The sequence below is a fragment of the Podarcis raffonei genome, chromosome 14 (assembly GCF_027172205.1).
Source record: "Podarcis raffonei isolate rPodRaf1 chromosome 14, rPodRaf1.pri, whole genome shotgun sequence".
In the NCBI taxonomy this organism is placed as follows: domain Eukaryota; kingdom Metazoa; phylum Chordata; class Lepidosauria; order Squamata; family Lacertidae; genus Podarcis; species Podarcis raffonei.
Window position 1 is genome coordinate 3997362 of NC_070615.1, and position 26771 is coordinate 4024132.

The 26771-nt window shown below is 43.1% G+C and overlaps 1 protein-coding gene across 2 annotated transcripts in view; it reads right to left on the reverse strand.

Annotated features, from left to right (window-relative positions):
• Positions 1-26771, reverse strand: part of RORA (RAR related orphan receptor A) — a 73327-nt gene that overhangs the window by 17750 nt on the left and 28806 nt on the right. For both annotated transcript variants that reach the window (XM_053365354.1, XM_053365353.1), the window contains exon 2: positions 10923-11008. In XM_053365354.1, coding sequence (XP_053221329.1) covers positions 10923-11008 — 86 coding nt within the window. The remainder of the gene's footprint in view (positions 1-10922; positions 11009-26771) is intronic.

Below are 26771 nucleotides of genomic sequence, written 5' to 3' on the forward strand. Positions count from 1 at the left end.
CTGTGCATACTGTGCAACTTACTGAGGATAAGCTGCCTCAGAACTACACATCTCATCAGAGCACACGTTACTGCAGTCAGGATCATGCCACTGACTGGTTGCTAATTAACACCTCTCCCTGTCCCACTCATGGCTAGTTGCCTGTAAGTAACCCTTAGGTTGCACACCGAATGATCTCTGCTGTTGCACTTCCAACAGTTGCTTTCTCCCTCCTTGCCCACAGCTACCACAAAACAGCTGGCCTCCTGGATCACTTTCCTGAGGGCCACACACCTCCTTCAGACACGGCTCGCTGAGCCCAAAGGACAGGCTCCTAAGTGTGTCCAGCCTTAGGGGTGGTGGACTGCTGAGGATCAGGGGAGAAATGAACTGACTTGTGAAAGGTCAAATCCAGTGACAGCCACAACACTGTTTTCACTACCAGAGCTGAGAGCAAAACCGGATTTGACTGGGACTGACAAATATCTGACCAATTTAAGGGTATTGTGTTTTCGTTTATGCAACTATAAATACTGAAAACATGGTATGAATGACACACAAATCAGCAGTGGTTTAGGTTGGAAAAAATTTGTTGTTGTTGTTGTTGTTTAGTCGTTTAGTCGTGTCCGACTCTTCGTGACCCCATGGACCAGAGCACGCCAGGCACCTCTGTCCTCCACTACCTCCCGCAGTTTGGTCAAACTCATGCTGGTAACCTCGAAAACACTATCCAACCATCTCATCCTCTGTCGCCCCCTTCTCCTTGTGCCCTCCATCTTTCCCAGCATCAGTGTCTTCTCCAGGGAGTCTTCTCTTCTCATGAGGTGGCCAAAGTACTGGAGCCTCAGCTTCACGATCTGTCCTTCCAGTGAGCACTCAGGGCTGATTTCATTAAGAATGGATGCATTTGATCTTCTTGCAGTCCATGGGACTCTCAAGAGTCTTCTCCAGCACCATAATTCAAAAGCATCAATTCTTCGGCGATCAGCCTTCTTTATGGTCCAGCTCTCACTTCCATACATCACTACTGGGAAAACCATGGCTTTAACTATACGGACCTTTGTTGGCAAGGTGACGTCTCTACTTCTCAAGATGCTGTCTAGGCCTGTCATTGCCCTTCTCCCAAGAAGCAGGCGTCTTTTAATTTCGTGGCTGCTGTCACCATCTGCAGTGATCATGGAGCCCAAGAAAGTAAAATCTCTCACTGCCTCCATTTCTTCCCCTTCTATTTGCCAGGAGGTGATGGGACCAGTGGCCATGATCTTCGTTTTTTTGATGTTGAGCTTCAGACCATATTTTGCACTCTCCTCTTTCACCCTCATTAAAAGGTTCTTTAATTCCTCCTCACTTTCTGCCATCAAGGTTGTGTCATCTGCATATCTGAGGTTGTTGATATTTCTTCCGGCAATCTTAATTCCAGCTTGGGATTCATCCAGCCCAGCCTTTCGCATGATGAATTCTGCATATAAGTTAAATAAGCAGGGAGACAAAATACAGCCTTGTCGTACGCCTTTCCCAATTTTGAACCAATCAGTTGTTCCATATCCAGTTCTAACTGTAGCTTCTTGTCCCACATAGAGATTTCTCAGGAGACAGATGAGGTGATCAGGCACTCCAATTTCTTTAAGAACTTGCCATAGTTTGCTGTGGTCGACACAGTCAAAGGCTTTTGCATAGTCAATGAAGCAGAAGTAGATGTCTTTCTGGAACTCTCTAGCTTTCTCCATAATCCAGCGCATGTTTGCAATTTGGTCTCTGGTTCCTCTGCCTCTTCTAAATCCAGCTTGCACTTCTGGGAGTTCTCGATCCACATACTGTTTGAGCCTTCCTTGTAGAATTTTAAGCATAACCTTGCTAGCGTGTGAAATGAGTGCAATTGTGCGGTAGTTGGAGCATTCTTTGGCACTGCCCTTCTTTGGGATTGGGATGTAGACTGATCTTCTCCAATCTTCTGGCCACTGCTGAGTTTTCCAAATTTGCTGGCATATTGAGTGTAGCACCTTAACAGCATCATCTTTTAAAATTTTAAATAGTTCAGCTGGAATACCATCACTTCCACTGGCCTTGTTATTTGCAGTGCTTTCTAAGGCCCATTTGACTTCACTTTCCAGGATGCCTGGCTCAAGGTCAGCAACCACACTCACACTGATAATGCCCCCAACAGATTAAATCTTACAAAGTGTGCCTTTCATTTTCTAGTCGGTCTAAATGAACAATTTCTACAAAAAGCTAAATTTAATGGCATTAATGGGAGTTTTCATAAAACCTATTAATAGCACCAGTGAAGTGTTCTGTTTAGTTTCCTTCCTCAAAGAAGAAATAAATAAATGTTCATCCATGTCTTGTGAGTGGCAGTTAATGCTCCTCTCACCACTGGTTTCTGAGCCTGCCAGAAACTTGAACTACTAAGCTCATATTTTGTCTTTTGACAATTTTCATTTAATGAATTGATTCCTACAGTTCATTAACATGCCCACTTCTGTATACACATATGTCTTAATTAGCTGCTCATTGGCTGTTTAATTACAAGAAAACAGCTGACAGCTGCCTTGTTGCATCCTAATGACAGACACTCTGGAAGGGATACACACCAGTCTGTGACAGCAAAGATTTATTCATAATACCATGATTTATTGCTAACACTTACACATTTCCACGTATCATTACACTTTGCAATATTCTAGTAATTGCCAATTAGGAATCAGAGAATTGGTCTCCCCTGGCCACCCCCCACCCCCCATACCCTCTCATTCTTTTGCACTGAATTTATTTTTAAAACAAACAAAAATAAAAAACACACACATTCTAACTGTAGAAATCTGGGTTCTTGCTCTCATAAATTTGGGATTATATAGCAAATAGTTTTAAGTCTTTTACTCAGAATCCTTGATTCCAGGTGGGTGGAACATCAGTGACTGTTTATTGCTGTGATTCTGGAGCAGTTTGCTTCAGTTTTGAATGGTCTTACTATTTTTACGAGTATCCTAGCTTTTGTCTGGCATTCAATATGTATATGTGAAAGGGCTGTCAAGGGTTGTATGCATACAGAGATCTAGGGGTTAGGACTAGGCTGTCTGTCAGAGCCCCTTCACACATGCAAGAACGCCTGAAGAGGACTCCTGTGGTTCACTATTGTGAGTTTAACCTTTACAAAACAAGACTGCATATTTAAGTAATATCTTAATGTTTTGATAGTTAAGATAGCCAAACAAACAAACAAAGTATGCGCTCTTACTTAAGAGTATAAGAAGTGCCTTCCTGGATCAGACCAGAGGCAGTAACTGCTCCATCTTCTTCTCACCTTCTCACCCAGCTGAGAGGCTGGTTTATTGTGACACGAATCTCTGTAGGCAATAGCCCGGCTGAAAGTTTCATGCAGCAGATGGGCCAGGTAGGTTGCCTATGCATCTCTTATTCTTAATCCCCTTTATCCCGTGGAGCACTATCCATCAAATCAATATCCGTGGGATTGAAATCCCCAACTGGCATGATTGTTGCCATAGACCAAATTCCAGGCATGTTTGCAAACCATGCAAACAACAGACCTCCCAAGTGAAATGCATAAAAAAAAAAATTTACTGCCACAGAAGTCTAGCAAGGGCAGTCCTCCTTGCCAGAAGAAATGGAGCATGTTTTCAAATACCAAATAAAAAAACCAGTATGAACAGTGAATGCGTAATGCACCAAACGTCTAGAAACTAATTCAGTGGTTCCCAATTAGGGGCGCAGCCCCATCCCTTGCCTCCCCCCAACTATTTTTTGTCATTTTTGCATCGTAATATCACAGATTTTATGGTCTGTTTTACCACTGTGCAATTTTTTCAATATTGGCAAAAATCAGTTTTGAAATCACACCTCAGTAACAATTTTGACCCAGCAATACACAGGAATATATCGCTTCTCATGCGAGGGGGTACAGGGCAGCCAATTTCAAGGCACTGCCAATGTCACACAATGATCTCAGCCAGATCTGAGCGGCCTTCCCTCACTGACGTCACTTCAAGGCACTGTTGCACTACCTTCTCCTGGAAAGCAGCAGCAACAGCCACAATGGATGTGTATCTTCACTGGCTGCCACCACTGGCTGCCCAGCTGCCTATCCCCCCCCAAAAAACCATGTTGTGGAGGTGACTCTGCTCCCGCCCCACCCAAAAAAAATCTCTGTGGCTGCTCCTTCCCTCTTCCCCACACCTGATCTCCAATTTCAGACACTGTGATATAACAGAATATTGTGATGTTTAGCTGCTGTTATATCACAATGTTGAAAATGAGGTACTGCTCAGCCCTAGTCTGTTTTTAGTATACCTAAAATCCTTTGCTTATTAGGGGCTACCCCACATTTTCTTCAAAAAATTGCTTTGGAGAGGTAACTATCATAGAGTCAGCAGCGTAGGAAGCTGCTGGGGCGCCTGGGGCAGGGCGTGCCAGCCATGGGGACGGGGCGAGCTGGGGCAGGGCTGCTGAGCGGCAATGTGCATGTAGCCTGCAGGGTGTCTGCCCACCGCCTCCCCCTCAGCCTCCCTCCAGCAGGAAGGTGCCTGCAGCGGGTGACACGGTGTGGCAGCTCTGGCCCCTGCAATCACTCGGCTGAGAGGGAGGTGACGGGTGAATGCAAGCCCCAGACTGCTTTTTTGGGCAGCACAGTGCCTGCAGACGCCGCAGCCACCGTATCACCCCCAGGAGAGATGCCGTGGCTCAGGTGTGCTGCAGGGCCAGCATGTAACAGTTGCATCTTTTGCGGCCACCCTCTAGAAGCTGGTGGGGGGACGTAGGAGCTCAGCGCACTAAGAGCCTAGCCCTGGGCTGCGCTGCTTTTGGGAGCGGTGTGCTGGGCTCTGGGGTGCTTGGACTTGTGCTTCACTTTGGGCTCCAGTGTGCTGCCCCCAGGATAAGTGCCGCCCAGGGTGCCCAACCCCCTAGCTATGCTAGTGCATAGAGTTATCAAAATTTTCAAAAGTAGGGGGTCCATGGCTTGGCTTTTGAAAAATAGGGGGTCCTCAGTAATTCGCTAATTGGGAAACACTGATCTAACCTACGTAGCCAGGACCTGATAGACTTGCTGTGATTGACATGGTGAATAACAAGCGCACCCCCCCACGCCCCACATACAATCCTGCACATCTATAATGCACTAGATCACGGGAAGCATTAAAGTCTGGGGAAGTCTTGCCAGGGGAAGGCTGGAGCAGGGAAGCAACACCACTGTGATAACAGGGCACACCTGTTCAGAAAGAAGTTTCAGGAGAGCAGTGAGGAAACAGACTAGCCCAGGTGGTGAGGCTCCTGGGAAAACAGGAATCAAGGAAGAGGCAGAGGCGTAACTCCACAGCACATTAATGATGGGATTAGTCAGTTTTTTATTATTTGACACTATTGGCCATCACAATATAAATCACAAACAGAAAGACAGTCCAAGAGTATTTTAAACATAAATTTTTAGAGCTGCAAATTGCATTTAAAATGGCAAAGCTCCCAAAATCATTTGGACCTTTAAATAAACCCTTGGCAGTGAACATTTTTAGTCTTATGAGGTCAAAATAAGTAGCACATAGTCTTCTTGCTGCTCATGCACATAAAGCTGCCCTTTAGGTAGCCAGATCTACATCAGTCCCAAATCATCTCATTTTGAAATCATCTGACTTAGAAAACTTTGTAACTTTGAAATGAATAGTGAAATCTGTCCCTAGGTGAACTGTATAAAAGGCAGTACAGGACATGCAATTTATTTGGCATGGCTTGATCAGCATACGTATCTTCTGGTCATCTTCTGGTCTGTTAAAGAATTTACTAGTCTGATATTTAAATTCTAAGCTGAGTAAAACACATGTCTAACAGGAAGAAAAGTTCTTTCCAGCAGATAAGCAGCCCTTTTATAGCTGGATTTAATTTTAATATGCCAGTTTAATTTTAATTGACTTCAAATATATGCAGACTTTTAAAGTCCATTTCGGCATCTTCAGCAAAAATTGCATTACTGATCTTCAAGTCATCAATGTCCTAAGATGACCTTACAGGGGGAACTGCATAGCTCAATATCAAACTGCTACAACATGTGCAGTCTTCTCAATGCTACAGTTCTAAATGTGATTAGCAACCATGTTGTGGTTTAAAACAATTAAATACCAGGTGTGGATGTGGGAGAGCAATCGCAGCACAAGAGGGAGTTTGAAGCCTTCCCTCTCAGTGAAAATCCCCCTATCCAGCAGCAATTAGCATTAAAGCAAGCCTTCCATGATCAGATAAAGGCAGCGGCAGTCTGGAAGTGGCAGAAACCGTGAAGCTTAGCATCCTTTGGCAGATGAACCTTTCCCTGCTATAATGCCTAAAAACTTGCACAGGAACACACCAAAAGCAGCAGAACAGAATCAGACAGGAGGATGTACAGCATTTTAAACAAACAAAATCTGGGTTCTCATTGTGTAAGCTGCAGTTAATTTTGTAAATTGAGCTGCAAATTTATTTTATTCACCTCTGCTGGAAAATATATATTTAATGTGCATTTTTGGTGTTTTTAATTGTAATCATGCATTTTAATATTGTATTTCATCTCATTTTGTAAGCTGTCCAAGGAATGTGTGTTGAAGGATGGCCATGCAAGTAGTAATAAAGTATTTTATTTTATTTTTTGAAGTCAAAGATATGACTGGGACAAACCTTGTTATGTTGAGTTCGTATTATGCACAATTTGTATATGGTGTCTGTTTGATAATGTGTGGTTTGCTATGCCTAATAAAGGATCTTGATTGATTTAGTGGTTTTTTTTAAAGGTACTACAAGGAGCAACAAAAGTACTGAAGGTCTTTACACATTTTGAGCAAATTTGTCAATGAAGAAATCTGCCAATTCAAAAATTATTTTCCCATGGTTATTTCTGTTAGAAGAGCAATTAACTCGTATCACTTTGGGAAGCAGAATGGCTTCAATAAATCTTTATTTATTGCAGGAATATGAGATGGATTGTGGAAAGTGAAGGCTATGTGGACTTAGGAATATGATTGAACTGCTCTCCACTGGTCATGAAAGTGTCAGCCAAACAAGCCTGAAGAAGATATTCCATAACCAAGACCACCACTGAGGGTCCCTGTGAATGTGGAGGTGCCCAGAGAAGGATCTCCACCCTAGATCTTGCTTTGGGGCATATTCATAGAATATAATCATAGAATTGTAGAGTTGGAAGGGACCCCAAGGGTCATCTAGTCAAACTCCCTGCAATGCCTCTGCTTAAAAACCTCCAATGAAGGAGAGCTCACAGCCTTCCGAAGGAGTCCGTTTCACTGCCAAACAGCTCTTACTCTCAGAAAGTTCTTCTTTCCTGTAACTTGAATCCATTGGTTCAAGTCCTGCCTTCCACAGTGGGAGAAAACAAGCTTCATAGACTTTCAAGTACCCAGGGCTCAAACACATGTAGGGTAGTAAATATTGTACCCATGTTTTTTACCAACAACTGCAGGGTTGCATGCCTTCTTGAAAGCGGTTCCAGACCTAGATTACCAGAAACCTGTCTGGAGCAAAGGGGAGGTGGGTGCCCCGTATTCTTAAAGCTCCCTTCTGTGTGTGCATTTTTTCTCCCTAAGATATAAATTGTAGATATGTACAATAGTACTTAAAGCGGGTCCTGCATAGGCTTCAACTGAGAGTTTTGCTTCTGTGCAAAGGCTTAATAGTAGTAAAAGCAGGAGAGGGGGGTGAGGAATCTTCACAGGAAAGCTCCTGGATTTGTCTTTGGCTCTGTGCTCTCCATATCCTTTTTATAAAGGAAGAAATACAGTAATGGTCAGTACTGTTTGCATAGTTTTTAGGAAGCGAAACTCACAGGACCAAATTTTACTGAAATCTCTCCCTGGAGAGAGCACAAGATGGAAAAATCACAACACTGCAGGAGAACATGAGCCAGTGAAGCCCCCAAAAGAAGTTAGAATTTTGAGACCCAGTTTAGGTTAAAAGAGGCTATATAAGGGCCTCTCCATACATCCTATTCATAATCGTCTGTGCTCATTGTGATGCTATTGAGGCGGCCATATACAATTCTGATTTCATAGAATGATAGAATCATAGAACGGGAAGGGACGCCCAGGGTCATTAGTCCAACCCCTGCAAGGCAGGAGATGGCTATTCAACCTCTGCTTAAAAACCTCCAAGGAAGGAGAATCCACCACCTCGCAAGGGAGAGCGCTCCACTGCCTAACAGCTCCTACTGTCAGAAAGTTTTTTCTGATGTTCAGTCAGAATCTCCTTTCTTGTAACTTGAAGCAATGGGTTCAAGTCCTTTCCTCCAGAGTAGGAGAAAACAAGCCTGCTCCATCTTCCACGTGGCAGCCCTTGAGAAATTTGAAGATGGCTATCATATCTCCTCTTTTCCAGGCTAAACATACCCACCCCCTTCAAGCACTCCTCATAAGGTTTAATTTCCAGACCCTTGATCATCTTGGTTGCCTTCTTCTGCAGACGTTCCAGCTTGTCAACATGGTTGCTATATTGTGGGGCCTAGAATTGGACATGGTATGCCAGGAGTGGTCTCACCAGGGCAGAAGACAGTGGTACTATTACTTCCCTTGATCTGGGCACTATACTTCTGTTGATGCAGCCTTGAATAGTGTTAGCTTTTTTGCTGCTGCATCACACTGTGGACATGTTCAGTTTGTGGGCCACCAAGACCCCTAGATCCTTTTCACATATACAGCTAGTAAGCCAAGTATCCCCCATCCTATATGTGTGCATCTGGTTCTTCCTGCCTAAATGCAGAACCTTACCTTTGTCCTTATGGAACTGCGAGGGGAGAAGCCATCAGGCAATGGCTTTTCCCATCTGCCTTGGCCCACCCTCCAGCCCTGGAAGCCTTCATAAGAGAGTTGTTCCAGAGGAAGAACTGGGAGGGGAGAGAGATCTGTAAGCTCCTTATGCACCCACACCAGTTTCCTTAGATGCCTCCCACTTTTCTTTCCTGTTGGAATTGTCTGCATTTGGGCCTTCAATATTTCTCCTTTTAGAAATGCCCATCCATTCTGGTCTCCTTTACCCTTGAGTATTTCTGACCACAGGATCACACCCAGTAGCTCCTTCAGCTTTTTAAAAATTGGCCTTCTTAAAGTCCAGAGTGCGCGTCCGACTACACTCAGCTTTCCCTTGCCTTTGTATTATGAAACCCAGGAGGACATGATTACTTCCTCCCAAGTTTCCGAGTTTCCACTTCATCAGTCAGTTGTTCCCTGTTTGTGAGGATCAGGTCCAGGATAGATGACCCCCTTGTCTTCCACCATCTGGGAAATGAAATTGTCAATGAAGGAATGGAGGACTTTGTCAGAACCTACATTCTAGGCAGAGTTTGTATTCCAGCAGATTTTGGGGAAATTGAAGACTCCCTCTCTCATTTTTGAATATTTGGTAATCTGCTCTAAGAAGGTATCATCCAAGACCTCAGTCTGGCTTGACGGTCAATCTGCTTTCTATGCTCCAGATCACTGATTTCTTCACAAGTGTATACACATCTTTTACATATAATGCTACTTCTCCCTTTCTATTTGGTCTATTCCTTTTGAAACAGTTATACCCGCCAATTTCTACATTTCATTTTTTTTTAAAGAATATTTATTAGATTTTCCAATTTTTTAAACAAACAAACAAAAACAGAACAAACAAAAACATTAAAAAAAATAAAGTTCATAAGTCATACTTTTAAATAACAAATTTCTCAGACCTCCTCATACTTCTCCTCCTTATATCCCAATTAAGGTTATTTGTTCAGCAAATCCATCATTTAAAGCATTACAGCTTATAACATTACCTTATTTTTCAAACCCTTTCCCCCCCCCCCATCTATGTTCCTTTATATCATTACAGCTAGAAACCCCTCAATTTCAATCCAACACCATTTAACTTTCCTTAGTTTTACAGTATTTCTGTAAATAGTCCTTAAATTTTTTCCAGTCTTCTTCAGCCGACTCTTCTCCCTGGTCACGGATTCTGCTCGTCAATTCTGCCAGTCCCATACAGTCAATCAGTTTCATCTGCTCTACATTTCAGTCATGAGTCTCTTCCCACCAGGTTTCAGTAATGCCTACCAGGTCATATTTGCCATCCTGTATTAAAAGCTCCAACTCATCTTCTTTGTTTCCCATATCCTGTGCATTTGTGCAGAGACAATTGAAACCATGAGTTGTTCCCTCCAGTTGCTTCCCTGTTGTAGTTTCCTGCCCTTTAGTCGGTTTCTGGAGCACCACCTCAGTTTCCCGTGTATCAATGAAGTTATCCTCCATACCAGGTGTTCTTTTGTCATCTGTAATGTTGTCTCCCTCCCCCTCAAGATCTAGTTTAAAGCTCTCCTGATCAGATTCTCAAGACTCTTGGCAAACACATTCTTGCCAACTGCTGTGAGGTGCAGCCCATCTTTTGCCAGAAGTCCTTCCTCAAGGAAACAAGAGGCCATGATCTAAGACACCAAAACTTTCCTTTTCAATACTGTTTGTGCCTGCATAAGTTTTGGGGCAGTCACAACGCCTAATTTCCAATCAGTGACTATCCGATAACTTCCTGCTAAAATCCAATTTATTTATTTTTCCTGGTTTTGTTGTAATTTAGGCCCTCCAGACAGCAATGCTGTGGTAGCAGTGGGGAAGCCTCACAGAACAAAGAGAACAAATCCACCACTAATGGACTATTATTGTGACAAGAATATGCTACAGAATATACCCACAAGAAAGCGACCCTAAGTTCCTAAACAGGTACCTATTTGGGTCTTTAAAGCTATAAGAGCAGTGTGAATTTAGACAAGTGTCCTTTAATGGAGAAAAACACAGCAATGCTTAAAAATTTGTCTATGGTGGTTTATTGATAATTAGTGTCAACTAGCAAACATGTAATCTTGCAAAAAGACATGTTTCCAAGTCAAAGATTGAACACACTTTTTGACTCTCATATATAACTTTTTAAATATATATAAAGCTTACCTTACAGCCCTCACAGGTAATGACACCATAATGGATTCCTGATGATTTGTCTCCACAGATCTTGCATGGAATAATTTCAATTTGAGCTGCAACAAAAGCACACAACCAGTTAATTATATTTTCTTTTAAACACCTTAGAAAAGCATTCCCTGATCAGCATTTGTACAATGAAAACTAATAACCTGCTCAACATTCTACCACATTAACTATTCATTGCTGAACTGTGAGGGTCCCCCTAGGGCCTTGTACTAATTTATGGTTACTTGTTATATAATAGCTTTCAGGTTATTAAAATGGGTCATTTGAGAAAATACTTAAAAACTCACAACGTCAGATTTAGCGTTTCAAAACCAAGAGGCATTGGACCCAAGAGTTTCTGCTTTGGCCAAATTAAAAAAATGCATTTCATCACATGGCAAGATTATGCATACAGCATAAACCAGTTGTCAGCTGGCACCCGCCTGTCTTGGGAGATAGTGGAGGAGGTGCGTCTTCAAAGGTGAAGTCAAGCTGTTGGTAGGTTGCAGCGTCTGCTGTGGCTGTAGAGGCTGACATGAGAGAGACATGCTATGCTGCAGCGGAAGCAGATTAAGGCATCCAGTTTTGCTGCTGCAGATGCACCATGCCTTTCTCTCTGTGTGTGTTCCTCCCAGCGGTCATTTCTTCTCTATTCATTGCCATGGACTTGGCTACCTGTCTCCAGGCACTGCGATCATCTGCAAGGGATTCCCACATGGCAGGATTGACGTTGCCAGCCTTCATGTCACATTTGCAGACATCTTTGTAACACAGAGTTGGCCTGCTGCCAGTAGCCAGCTCCCCGTACAGCACATCCTTGGGGAGCCTGTCATCTTCCATTCTGTGGACATGACCAAGCCAGCGTAGACGTCACTGAGACAGGAGTGCAAACCTGCTAGGGATGTGGGCTTGGGAGAGCACATCTTTGCCTAGAATTCTGTCCTGCCATGTGATACCCCAAATCCTCCTGGTGCAGTGAATGTGGAAGGTGTTGGTTGTAAGTTGCCCACAACTCATTTCCATAAAGCAGCGTGCTTAACACGCAAGTCTGGTAGACCTTCATCTCGGTATTGGACATTAGCATCACATTCTCCCATACCCTTTTGGTGAGGCAAGCCATTGCCATAGCTGCCTTGCCAACACACTTGTCAAACTCAGTGTTGATGACGAGATTGCTGGTTATGGTGGAACCCAGACAGTCAAAATTGTCTACCACTTCAAGTGTGTGCTCATCAAAGCTGATGTGTGGGGTGCTGGTGACATCCTGGTCTTCATCAGACTGCAGGTAAGTCCGAACTCCCTGCAGGCTTGGGCAAAACAGTTGATGGGTCTCTGTAGAGCTTCTTCAGAGTATGCTGTCAAGGCAGCGTCATCTGCAAACAACATCTCTCGGATAAAGATCCACCACACTTTTGCCTTGGCATGGAGACGTGCAGGTTGAACAGAACACCATCTCTCCTTGTATGGATGTATAAAGTAATCTATTGCAAGGCAATTCCTGACACATTTAAAACATGCATGTTCATTCTTTGGCGAAAAATTAAAATGCAAAAGTAATTGCCTAGTTATGGTCACCACAACAATATGTCTAGGCATGTTTTCCCCCTACAAGATTATGAATCAAATGATGACAAGATGAGGGAGCTAGCTGAAGATAGAATAAATGCTGTGCACAAAAGACAAATTCTTTAAAACAGAGAAGCGATCAAATGGGAAAGCAGTCTAGAAGAGATGTGACTGCAGTTTCATTCCAGCAAACGTGAAAACCAACCCTCTTTTACAAAATTACAGGGGGTAATTTGCCAAAACCTGTATCTTTATAAATTTCTGAACAACTTTGTGTAGATAATTTATTTGGTTCTTTTTGCAATTTGTGGTATTTGAAGGGTTGAAACCAGCCATACCAAAACAGGTCATACAGAGGGCTCAGTGGGACTTAAATTTAGGCATGTATAGGACAGTAATATCCAGTGAACTTCATGGCTGAGTAAGGCTTTGAACCCGGGTCTCCCACGTTTTAGTCCTACAGGCACTCTAACCACTGTACCACACTGGCTCTCACTAGGGTGAACCTTTTCCTTTCAGTTTGCAAAATCACAGCTGCTGTAAGAGGTGGAGCTGCCAGTGAAGGACATTGTCTCATTCTGTCCATCATGCCCACATAACTTGATTATTTTTTAAGTTCTAATGTTTTTATTTCTGCAAAGGAAAGCACATCCCTGTAAATGGTGCAGGAGCACACACAAATGTTTTAAAAAACTAGGGTGATGCTCTACCATTCCTTTAAAAAAATCCAGCATTATAATATCCTTTAGGACAGGCAGGTCCAACTTGAAGTCAGCTGTGATCTACGATCCAATATAAAAACTGGCAGTGATCTACCACCCAGGGATGGGTGCAGAGTGGGTGGGTGATGGCTGCTTCTCCTGAGGGGGCAGGGATGGGGGCAGGGTCGGCAGGCAGGCATTGGCTGCTTCTCCCAAGGGAGCAGGGATGGGTGCACCGTGGGCAGACGCGCACTGACAGGGCAGGGGTGGGTGCATGCACAGTGTCAAAACAGCTCCTCCCAACGTCTCCAGTGGAGGGTGGGTGGTGATCGACTAGAATTCTTTGCAGGATCTACTCGTCGATGTGGTGACAAGAATTGGACACAGTATTCCAAGTGCAGCTGCACCATAGACTTGTATAAGGTCTTTATGATATTTCCAGTTCTATTTTCAATCATTTTCCACAACCTGGGTCAACTGCTTAATTGAGCTATCCACTGGGACCCTCAGCTGGGTCAGCCACCACCAGCTCAGACCTCATTAGCATATATGTAATGTCAGGATACTTTGCCCCAGCATGCATCACTTTACACTTGTTAACACCAAATCAGATTTATCTTTTTAATACTCATTCACCCAGTTTGGAGAGATCCTTTTGGAGCACCTCACAGCCTCTTTTAGTTAAAAACTACTACAGACAACTTGGTGTCATCAGCAGACTTTGCTAACTCATCTCCCGGAAAGGCTTAAAAGATGCTCTGTCTCATGCTGCAGACTTGGGTTCACAGACAACACACTGGGGCTGGGCGATGTCAGGTTTTCAACATCGCAATGTATCGCCAGGCTCTCCTGCCCAGCCAGTTGCAAAGCATGCAGCTGCAAATCTTGACTTGGGCACTAGGTGGCAGCCCTGAGCTGCAAAAAGTGACTGGCGAGGGGTTAATTTCGAACACTGCTTGCACCGCTTGGAGATTTGGGTGATGTGGAACAATAAGTAAATAATCCTTTCCTGTATGCCCTGCTATGCTACTGCTAAAGTTGTATTGTGGTCTGCTTTTCTTCCAAAGGCAGCTCCACAACAGCCTGGGGTCACAAGTCATCTAATTAACCCCATGCCAGATGTTCCTGCCCCTACTATTTGCCTTGTGAATGCAAATACATGTTTCTGGTCTGATGAATGTAAAAGTGCTTGCTACTTTTCCTTTTTTAAAAAATCAGGAAGGGGTAATTAGGGTGTTTTTCCCCACTTATCAGTTTCATCTTTTGCATGCAAATAAGTGCTTGCTCAAATCTTTTTCTCATGCAAACAAGACACAGTAAGAAATGCAGTGTCTGTTCAAAACAGGACATGGCATAGATAATGACAGAAATTTCCAGCTTTGTTTCGCTATTACTGAGTTAGAGCTAATGGGCCCAAGTCCACCCCCCCCAGACTCCTCCAGAAATGAGCATAGATTGCAACGCAGCACTGCTCCGTCAACCACACCTCAATCAAACTGGATTGCTATTATTGAAAGAGTAACATTTTCCAAGCTACACTGAGGATACATGAATTGATAAGGCATAAATAAACATATTGCTTGTGTACCGTGTACTGCATATGAAACTTAATGTACCGGTGGACAAGTTACTGTAGTTCTATGTTGTTCTCGTACTTACATGAAAACCAATAAAAGTTATTTGGAAAGAAATATAACTTCATTCTAGGTAAAATAATAATGATAATATAATGTTAGATGAAAATTAGCCTGAATCATAGTTCCAATATGCCTAGTTGGAGTATAGGCTTATTTCAATTCACAGATTATTATCTTTTCTAAATACATATTTACAGAGGCACTCTCACACTAGAATTCTTACAGTCTTTATGCAATGGGGGCGAGGGAAATCATCAGTTTCTAAAGGACCCACTTGGAGTATACTGCTTACTCCCGACAAGGAGAGAGATGCCACCAGCCACTCACCCTCCAAGCAAACCCTCACTTTTTCTTCAAGAGAGAAAGAAGACACTAGACAACAGAGCTGCTCTCTTAAATACAGGGGGAAAGTGGCCAGATATAAAAGACAGAAGAAAGCAAAACCAGTTCCCATGTGCCTGACTTCATTCTGCCTCTCTGCTGGACAAAAAAAGCAAGGCACCAGGGGACTGAAGGAGCAACAGTCTTCAAAAGAACTACCCACCAACAGAAACATTTAAGTTAGTGGTTAAACTGTGGTAGGGTTGGGGGAATCCACGCAAGTGCAGAAAAAGCACAGGATGTGGTATTGGGCTCCAAATCTTAGCTTATGAAGCTTATGAAGGTGAAGATAGCATGAAAGTGCATGGGAAGCATTCTGCATTGCCCAAATAGCAGTTGAAGGGAATTTCCTGGTGTGGTACACTGATGACCACCCCTAGTCCTTTGCCTCTCTCCCCCCATGACTACTTTACAGAGAAGAAAGGAGAGATAAATTCACTCATGCCTGTTGTGGGATTCAGCTCTTTTCAGTGAAGAATTTGGGTTATCTTTCCACGGCATTATAATTTTTATTTTCCCTTTAGCTCTGTGTACAAGCTAAGTGAGCTTAGCTATCCCAGAGCAGGTGCTCCAGAAGTTTGCTCAGTCAGTCAGTCTAGAAGAGGAGAGAGTCTCATAAAGTGCTGCAAGACTTGGCTCCTGTCCTGGAAAGCACTTAATCGTACACTCCAGGCATGCACCGAATTTTATTTACGGTTTGAGCTAATCATATGGTTATGTTGAAGCATTAAGCAGATTGTTATGTAACATCCACTGGCCACACAAGATCGCTATGCTGGAATGAGGAATCAAATATCCAGGGCCAGACCAAGATATTTTGACACCTGAGGAGAACCACAAAATGGTGTGGTCCCCCCCCCCCAGCCAGGGAAGACGAGACAGGAACATGGTGGAGGAAATCAAATGAACATTGCCTGATGGCTGAAGTGGAAACCAAAGGCTGTCAAGGGAGCAATAGGGAAGGGGTCCACTCTGAATCATGCTGAGCGGGTGCAGACTTCAAAGGGCAGCCCCCGCCATTTCCTCCCTAGGTGTAAGAGGAGACCAACCACCAAGAGGCTGCAGTAGAGGCAGCACTGGAGGTGGAGGGGTACTGCTGCCAAGGAGGGGGCAGTTCTGGCCTCCAAGGAGTGTGTTGCAGCCATCGCTGTGGCAGTGGTGGCAGGAGCAGCAGGCGATGCTTGAAGGACAGACCTGCTGTTCCTGTGGATCCTGCCACCTAGGGCAGTCACGTCACCTTGCTTGATGGGTGGACTGGCCTTGCAAATATCAGACCACAACTCGATCGACATACAAAGCCATCATGCTATTCTCTGTACAAATTCAGTCTCGGGACTGGGTCAGGACCCACCCACCCTCAAAAATGTACAAATGGATAGCTACAGCTACAATAGCAGGCAGCGAAGACTATGTAGCTCAGGTGACACAAATTTTGTCTTGAAGACAACCTGAACAGGACTGTTAAGAATACTTTAAACTTTCTCTTCATTACTCACGTTGCCCTAGAACAGCGGTCGGCAACCTAAGGCCGATGGGCCATAAGCAGCCCACGGGGTCGTTTAACCAGCCCCCGAGCCGCCCCCGAACCGAACCGCCTGCTCAGCATGTCCCCACGCACTGCACTAAACCGGTGCAGTGTGGCGTGGGGACTGCTTTTGTGGCGCTGGAAATCACGTCTGCACAGACGCAGAAACCAAAAATTGCGTCTGTGCAGACACAGATGCCAGAAATTGCAATCTGGCCCACAGAGGGATCTCCGCTAGAACCGGCCCAGACAAGGTAAACCTTGCTGTCCTAGAACCAGCCACATCACCCTAATCTTCCTCCATCTCTTCCTTCTCTATTTCCCTGTTACCTTCACTGAAGGCAGGAGCAGAACAGATAAGCCAACAGAAGCTGTTGTCCTAACAGCTGATACAAAATATCTCATGCATATGGTAGATGGGACAGCCTTCAATACAGATGCACCACCAACTTCAGAATCTGTCGTATTTTAACAGCTCTCGTTTGAAGATTTGCCTCCAAAAGAAAAGCAGTTGTTACACAAGGAAGCGATACTGATGGTGACACAAATAAAGAAGACGGGAGAAAAATCTGACAGTCATTAGGAAAGCAGTTTGTCTGGTAGCACAAGAAACTTCCAAAATAAGAAGGGATATATTCATAAGGAATGTTTGTTCTAATCTGGGATGGTTGCTAACATAAACACATTCTGTATATAAACTGGTAAATGCTACAGTTCCAGCACCTCTCAGGTGAGCGCCATTGCTAATATAAGGGGGGCATTTATGGTGAGTTCCGGCACCTCTTTTTCTAGGAAAATAGCCGTCATCAAAGACTACCATTTGTGACATTGCTGTTGCTCCTTCTAATTCTATTGATTAAACATGAAGCTATACATAGTCAATGACACTCATACATATTTAGTAGCACAAACAAGAATTTGCATTGAAGCAGAATTAACCAAGGAATTATTTGACTGCATAACATTCTAATCCCAGTGCATTTTCAGCTCCATTACCTAAATAATTTGCTCTCCTGTGCACCCTAAAGTAATTCATGATGATTAAGTATTATTCACCTAAATCATTTGAAGCTTACAACAATATTATCATTTTGACAAGTTCCTAGATGCCAGGTTCACAAAGTGTTGGGGTGTTAGGGGTGGTGGTGTCTAGCTACAAATGCACAAGCAGTTCATAACACAAACAGCCTCCCAGTCAAACACAGATTTATGGATATCTAGGAGGGCTGCAATGTTTAGTCAATTAATTGTTTGGGATAACCAATGTTTTCAAAAATCAAACGACTTGAAAATGCCCCGATTGATAAAGCAGCAAAAAATGTAAATTAATTTTCAGGCAAGTAGTTATGATTTATTTATTATTTCAACTGATGCCCCACCTCTCTGCCTCTAACACCCAAGGTGCCAAAAAGCCACAATAATAAGTACTTTTTAAAAATTGCAGATGGCAAGCAGTATCGAAAGAAGAATTCTCTACTGCAAGAGAAAAAAGGAAGCACCTCTTCTATGTATAATTACACTTGTGCTTTTTTTCATTAGAAATATTTTGTCACCCCTCCCCCTTGCTACCCATACACACATTGGTGCAGATTTAGTGCATCAATTACTAAATTAGAATCCAATGTTTAATCAGCTAACAGCACACTCCTATGCATGTCTAACTCAGAAGGAAGCTCCATCAGGTTCAGTAAGATTTACTTTTGAGGAAACACCTATAGGATTGCACTGTCAGATGTCCCTCACTGGGTGACAGATCTAATTTAAACTCCAGCACTGTACACACACATCATACAGGGGGGAGCAGCCCTTATCTGCCAGCCTTCGTTGCTATGTGAAGCAAAGAATAAGCACTGTTAGGTACATCCTAGACGCGCACAATCAGGGCTACTCCAAGACATTTTGGTACCCAGGGCAAAATGTTCACATACATCCCTTCTTCCTTTAGTTAGAAAGTTATTATTCATGTGCCACAGCTTCAATCTACTATTACTATAATTTCTTTTAATATATATACATCCTGCCTTTATTTCCAGATTTCCAGGACAGGTTACAAAAAATATTAAAAACAATAATAAAAACAACACTAGAACAGATTTTATAAACATATACAGCAACATACAATCAAATAAATAACCAAACTAAACGGTAGAAGCTTTAGCAGAGTAGAAGATAAGTGGAGTAAACAAAAACCATTGCTTTGGGGAGAGTTTTCCAGAACTGAGGTGCCACTACAGAAAAGGCACTGTTTTCACCTGCTATATGTGGGGGATGAACAGACCCAGAGAACAGCCTTTGCAAAGCAGTCATGAACAAGCAAGCCGATATATGAGCAGGCAGTCTACCTGGCTCATTACAGGAAAATAAAGACCCCACCCACCAAAAAGCACATCCTTGCCCAGAAGAGATTAAAGTAGAAATATATACATTAAAAAATGATTACTGGAATAATGGACAACTTGACACACTTTAATGGCCCCCTAAATTGGCTGCCTGAGGCAGCTGCCTTGCTCTGCCTAAGAGGGAAGACTGGCCCTGTGAACCACTCTCAGATAAATGGCCTCCTGCCAGTCTGTACAGGTTCAGCTATCTCAAACCTCAGGCCTCATGTATACAGTTATATTTTGACGGGATTAGTTTGCAAACCATGAGCAGGGACTTGTTTGTACAGCATGAAGGTGCAATAGGAGGTACTTGATCAATAATAAGCCTTGGCAGTGGCGGCACACATGCGCCAAAGTGAGGGCGCTCTTTCTTCCGTGTGTCGCAGCAGGATTCCCAAGAGGAGATCAACATTGCAGGTAGCACAGAAACTTTCAGAAACTGGGAGCATATGCTTTTTGTGCTCAAAAAACTTTCACAAAATAAGTGTGTGAAGAATTATTCAGGGAAAATAGCACGTTCATGCAGCTCTTGAAATGGTAAGGTACCAATCGCAAACATACACAAGAACAGCTGTGTTTTTTGTTCATTTCCCATTCACACATGCAGAGAGGAATGTTGCAAATATGTATAAATGTATTTCAATGTAAAATGTATTGAGAGAGTTAGATCAACACTCATCACAGCACCATTAAGACCTCCCCCCCTGCCCCTCATGATAGCTGGTTATGATAATTCTTTAACACTGTCAATGATACCAGAATGGGTTAAAAAGGAGCAGTGAATAGTTGTTTATTTGCTGCTTTTTAAAACATTTGCTTCCACTTTTACAAGGGCAGCTCTACTCTTACTTAAGCCTCTGGGTGTAGTGCGTGGAGTGCCATACATATGCTTTTTCACAGCATTCATTAACAAAGGATGGCATGGCCCATCTAAACAACCCGTCATACTGCAGGGGTTTTGCTAAGTCAGCAGGACAAGGATCCCAGAGCGTATGAACACCTTGGGGAACAGCCATTCAAGCAACATTCAAAGGCTCAACAAACAGGTAGTCTAGAGTGACCTTTGTGAGGAAAGTGACTTGTGATCAGGTGTCATCACAGCTATATACACAAAAATCTATCCTATTGCACAATTCATTATGTGGAGCTGCCATTAAGGCTGCTATGATACAGATGACACTAGTTGTATCTAGTCTGCCCTGTATTTCTCCCCATAGGATAGTAATTCCCAAACTGCTGTCCTGGCTCCTATCCAAAACACACAGACAAAAGCTCTTACTTGAAACCAAGAAAGAGATCTTTATTCAGACAAGTAATGGTACAGGCTCGGCAGCAGACATGGTGCTCAAGAGTTGCAATTCAGGAACAGGGCAAGAAGTTCAGAACCACACAGAAGTGACAAAGATGTCCCAGCAAGTTCCCTTGCCCGCCAAGTTGGAAAGATGAGGTGGAGCACACTGACTTGCAAGACTCTCTTCCCTTCTGGGAATGTCACGTTTGCTGGCACACACTGTTGGTGCTGGTGGGTTTGCTCCTATCTGCAAAGGCAGCACCTGGTTATAGACAACAAGGCTGGGCCCTCCTGTTCAGCCTAACTTTTATCTGTAGTGGTACTGAACTTCAAGGGTGGTTAGAATGCCTGGGAAGCTCAGTGTGAGACCACAAGTAATGCCACTTTCCTCTGGGAGAGGCTCAGTCTTTCTAAAAAACAACAACTCCTAGTTCTTGTATCAAAAGTCAGGAAATCACTGCCCTCAAAACACACATCCCCACCTCTAATTCTTACTGGCAGAAGCTCAAAAGCAGCCTTCTGTTCACAAGTAGCTTTTTGGTGCCCAGTGCTGTAAGAACTGCAACACATCCCATCTCTGATATTACTGGAGACTAGATCCAATCTTTCTAGAACTAATGCAAGTGTCAGGCAGCTTATTCAGTGGATGAACTAGGTATGTACTAACTCAGTGATAACAATCTTACATTGTCAAGAAAATCAATTGAAAAAGCTACAGAAATACCCAATGAATCAGAATGACAGGAAAGATCGGAGGAAATTCTGCCCATGACCATTAGGTGTCACTGCAGTCAACAGAGTTGGCTAAGAAGAAGAAAAACTTAAATCAATGTCCAGTTCTTAGGTTTTAAGTGGTGCTTGGTCCTTATGGACCTTCACTGCCTAATAGCAGTAAGACCACAGCAATTTCTAGATTTTACACCACTCATCAGTCATCCCCCCCTTTTTTTTGCAAAAAGGGCCTTTTTAGCCTTGTTTCCAAAGTGCCAAAGCCTAGGAGAGATAAAGCTTTGGGTAGCAACACTTCAGGTCCTGGGCATCATACATTTAAGAGCAAGGGTAATTCATAGGTCTGGCTCAACATTTTGCTGCTTCATGTTGACTCATTATGTAACTCAAAAGCTGCACCTCAACACCTGTGACTTGGCAAGAGATTCTGGAATACACAATTCCAAAATCAAATGCTGCCCCAAAGGCAACCACTTGGGCTTCCTATTGTCAGAGCTGGACTGTAAGTAAAGAGCAAATAAAGACAGAAGGTTCTAGCCCAGGCAGAAGTGAGCGGGGGGGAGAACATTGCATTGAAGGCCTTAGGAGCATTGATGGCAGTCAAGGGTTTAAGGCTTAAGAGACTGATCCAGGCAAAAGAAACCAGATTGTGTGTCAGACAGGTACAGCAGGTAGGTAAAGTACAGCAGGTAGGTAAGCAGCTACCGAAGACAAAACTAGAGCGCCATTCAGACATGATGGGAGTCTGGCAAACACCTAACCCTAACTTGGAAGCATTCTCAGCCAGGCCAGGTGCTTCTGGAGCCAGGCTGGAACCAGGACAGTCCATACTGGCTCTTTACCCCACTCTACAGCCTTGAATAGCCCACCACAAGAGGCTACCACAAGAATAGCCCATGGCACAGAAGAGGCTCCTGATTCAAATCCGTTGAGCCTGATACTTGTGCAGTTAACTTGGCCCTGGCTGCCCCAAAGGCCCACACCACAAGTGTAAGAACTTCTGTCTGTTGTGGGTGTTCAACAGGCATAGGCAAACTTGGCCCTCCAGATGTTTTTGGGACTACAACTCCCACCATCCCTAGCTAACAGGACCAGTGGTCAGGGATGGTGGGAGTTGTAGTCCCAAAACATCTGGAGGGCCAAGTTTGCCTATGCCTGGTCTTCAATGACAACCAGGTGGATGTCAGGAGGGATTTATGATGTGCATCCACCATCAATTCTGGCTAAGACCCCATTTTCGTTAGCTTTTCTCCTCCCCCTGCCTCACTTCACCCCACTCTCACTTCCCCAAGAGCCAGTTCTGACAGAGCATCACCAGCGTCCCTGCCCAACAACTCTGCCACACACTGTTCTAAAACATTCCAGTGAATCATTCCTCAATTACTTAAAGCTATGAATTCGAAAACTCTTCAAGCAAGAATTTCATATTACAGTTGAAAAGAAAGAAGTGCCTTAAGGCTTTGGAGAATTCCTGAAAATATGAACTCTAAAATATGAATGCAGTTAAAACAAAACCAAAATAATTATTTTTAACATTGATTTCCCATAATGTTTTAAAGCCTGGGGCTGGTAATGTCATAAAGGTTTGACTAAGTGAAAGTGCCCATCATTTTTCAATCTCTACTTCTTTCAAATGCAAAAGTAACTCTTCTGTACCCTCAACTGCCTGCAATGCCACTTTTCCTACAACAGCAAAACTATAAAAGAGGTTTTTTTCTCTTCAGTTCTGAATTAGTTGCAATTTATAGCTTGTAAAGTTAAGCTTGTACCATTAAAACTGTTGGGAACATCTAACTAAAAGAAGCCAAGATGATGTTTTTACTTGGACAAACTATAAGTGCCAAACTGTAAGCGGGGGTGGGGAATCAAGTTGTAAAAATCTTGAACTTGTAATAAATTGTTGATCTCTAGCACAAACAAACAAAACAGACAAATATCAGCCCCCCAATTTAGAAAGCTTTGGGTATTAGGGAAGCTTTTAATGTTTGATGGTCTATTGTATTTTAATATTTTGTTGGAAGCCGCCCAGAGTGGCTGGGGAATTTATTATTATAAATAATAAATTATTATTATTATATGAGAAAATGAAGTGCTCTAATAGAAGTTAGATGGAAGTCATAGCAGGGAAATGTTCAACCCAGAACACAGCTTAAATCGGGGTAGAATAAAAAAAAATTTAGTTCAAGAACTGCATTCAAGTGTGGTCATCCTCCTCCCCCCCCCCCCACAGCTGCATGCCATTCGCATGTGATCACACACCCAAAATCGAGCACACATAAACTCCCATTTATGATCACACACACATTCAGGGATGCACACCACACTTCTTGATCACAGTTCTGGACTGCAAGAGGGATTTAAGCCTCTCAGCTCAGCACTGTAAAAGATGAGGGGTCATCTGCAGCGCGTTGGCAGGCTGGATCAGGGCTGCAAGTTTGCCACCTCTGACCTAAATCCTAGGCTTGCGCCCTACAACCAATTGAACTTCCTTCTGGAGAAATAGCCCCACAATGGCATACTGCCTTGGGATTGAACACAGAAGCCTGGTATTCCAGGATATGGACGAGAGACTTGGCTGAAAAGCTGATGTGCTAGATTCGAAAAACCCAGGGGAACCCCAACCCCCATCTTCTTCTTTTTTACAAAGCATGGCACTTGTTTTTGGACTGTAGGCGTCAAGAGGATTGTGTTTATAACCTCCCAAAATCTCATTGCAATATGTGGAAAGGTTTTTTGGACTGAATTCTGAGAATATGATTTGATATTTCAAAGCAAAATGGTTGATGCGTTGAGAGTTATGTAGTTTATGTACAATGTGAAAAAATAAAATAAGATATAAAAATGAAAAGAAAAAAGAATTTCCTTCTATGAAGTGATCAACAGACAGAAAAGCATTGCTGAACACATTCTGGGAGCCTAGGCCCATCCGTGTCTCTTAGCCATGATGGCAAAATAAAACTGCCCTGTCCAGAACAGTTGCTAGGTGTTGTAAAATATTGGAACTAATTTTGGGCAGCTCTTGTGTGTTATGAGAACATAAACAGAGCACTGCTGGGCCAGATGGAAGGCCCATTTTGCCCAGCATCCTCTAGCAAGCCCACAAGCAGGGCAGGAAGGCAGATCCTGCCAGAGAAAGATCCAGCCTCACTTGAGTGAATGGTAACAATACCAGCTGGGAGTGGGGAGCCCTCAAGGCTCCTCTGCCTGCCCCTTGGAGCCCCCCCAGGCCACGGCCCCCACCAGCCCTGCTCCACACCTTCCTCAAGCGCTCATGCCTGGGCCAAAGGTGTCCTGCCTCTCTTCCTTGCCTGAGGGGAGAGGAGCGTTGGGGGGGTGTTTGGCAACCTCTGCCTCTGGCATGGCTAGAATGTGCTGGCAGTTGAGAAGGGAAGAGTCGTATCCCTTGTTCCTCAGAAGGTCGATCACAAGGGAATCCAAATCCCCTGGGAGGAAAATGATCCCCTACCTCAGCTAGGAAGAAATCAGGTTGGTGACAAGAAGCATGTCCATGATTAACAGACCTGCTTACATCAGTAGTATACCATCATTAGAATTAGTTCTCTTTCTTAATTATGGAGGGTGTGTTTTTTTTGTTTGTTTGTTTGTTGGCTGACAGTCCATTTTTTGTTTTTATTTCGAAACTTTCAGCAAAAATGTGCAGCTAGGACTGTAGAACTGAAGACAAGCATGCTTTGGCCCCAGTCACCAGCCAGAGGAATAAGGAGTGCTCTCTCTCTCTCTCTCTCTCTCTCTCTCTGTGTGTGTGTGTGTGTGTGTGTGTGTGTGTTTGTGTTTATGGCAATTTTGTCGTTCTATGTATTATTACCTCTTGTTTGTAAACTGCCTTGAGAATCATTGGATTGAGAGGAAAGGTATAAATATTTTAAACAAGTAAATAAATATGTGAAATTTTTGACAAATGCCACTGTAACCGCAACAAGAGTTTCAGATGTTTGATAAACTTTTCTTTTTCCAAGTAAGTTAAAGATAACTTTAACTTATTTAACACTAACTAAATCTGTTTAAAGTCTGTCTCCAAACTGACAGTGGTCTTGTAATCTGCTTTAGATAAAGAAGTGCCAAGATTAGTGATTACATAAACCCATCACCAAGCAGAGAAAGAATAATCAGATCAACTTTTTTTATTTGTCCGCAAAGGCTATTAGAATCAGCTGACTCCTCGAAATCCAATTTAACGTTGCTAAAAAACCCTTTGCGTAGAACCCATTTGAGATGGGGCAAACTAGACATTTGCAACGAGTATTGCTTTTGTTTCCTCAACTGTATGGCCTCTAGCCATCATTTAATAAAATCTGGAGGGGGATAATACTTAAAACAAGAAGCTGAATATTTATTGCTGAAGGAATAATGCAACCACAATCTACTCATGTAAAAGCAGTAGCACAACAAGTAACTTGTAAATATTCATTGAGTGGAGGCTTAGGAAGAAAGCAGAGTCATTTTATAGTCGCCTAAAGGCAGAAAGAAATCATTGTAACTGGCATGGGTGGGGGAAATGTTCTAGCCAAAATTATTTTTGATTTGTGATACTTCACATGCTTTCACTGAGTTAATATTTGTGGCACTGTGGCTTGCTATGTCATCATGTCAGAGGTCAGGGTACCTAGGGTTTGGTCCATGGCCTACCAACACCACAGGCAGAAAGCATTTTATCATCATCATCATTATCATCATCATCATTTATTAATTTTTTATACCACCCTTCACCAAAGGATTACAGAATGGTTTACAATATAAAAACCACAAAAATAGTAACAAACAAAAACAATAACCCACAAAGACACAGTTTAAAAGGATCAACCTGTGTGGCAAAATAAGCTCCTCTTCTTCAGGCTGCAAGAAGATTTGCATTTAAGGACATATAAGATTGCACTTAAGGACAACTATCGAAATCCTCATTAAAAGAGAAAAATTTAGCATTTATAAATCACACTATCCCTGGTTCTTTGGACAAGATAGAACTGGATGTGCAAGAGCCTCGACAGGAAAAGTCTTCTTTCCTTTACGGAAGAATAATTTCCCATCTCTAGCCTCTCAACTGAAGAGGGACCCGCAGTGTCTAAATCCCACCTATTCCCAGGGCTCAGGGTCTTTCCCTTTGCCTCTTCTCCAACCTCTAACATTCAAACCCAAAGCGTTAAAACAATTTTGTTATGTACTGAAGTTCTCACCCCGGGCCAGCAGGGGGATACTGTAGATAGTTATGCAAATAAGGGATTGAAAGTGACATTCAGTGATTGGATAGTTTTAGAAAGTTGTTACAGTAACGTTGTACTGGAATTCTATATAAGCAGGCTGACTGAACCCTTCAGTTCAGTTCTGTCCTGGCCTGTGAATAAACAAGAGCTGTTTGAAGAATCACTGTTGTCTGATATGTTCACCCACAACCTAACAAATTTAAATCTCCTTCCTCCATTTTGGCTGTCTTGCCTCTTAAATAAGAAAGTTCTGCCCCCCCAATACTTCTCAAAACAATCACAACTCCCTTGACATGCTAGCTCAGAATAAAGCCCCTCTCACATTCTGTATTCCTGGCTCTTTCCTCTTCCCCCGGTCTTTTCTTCATTTCCCCAATCAATGCTTTCCCCTATTATTAATA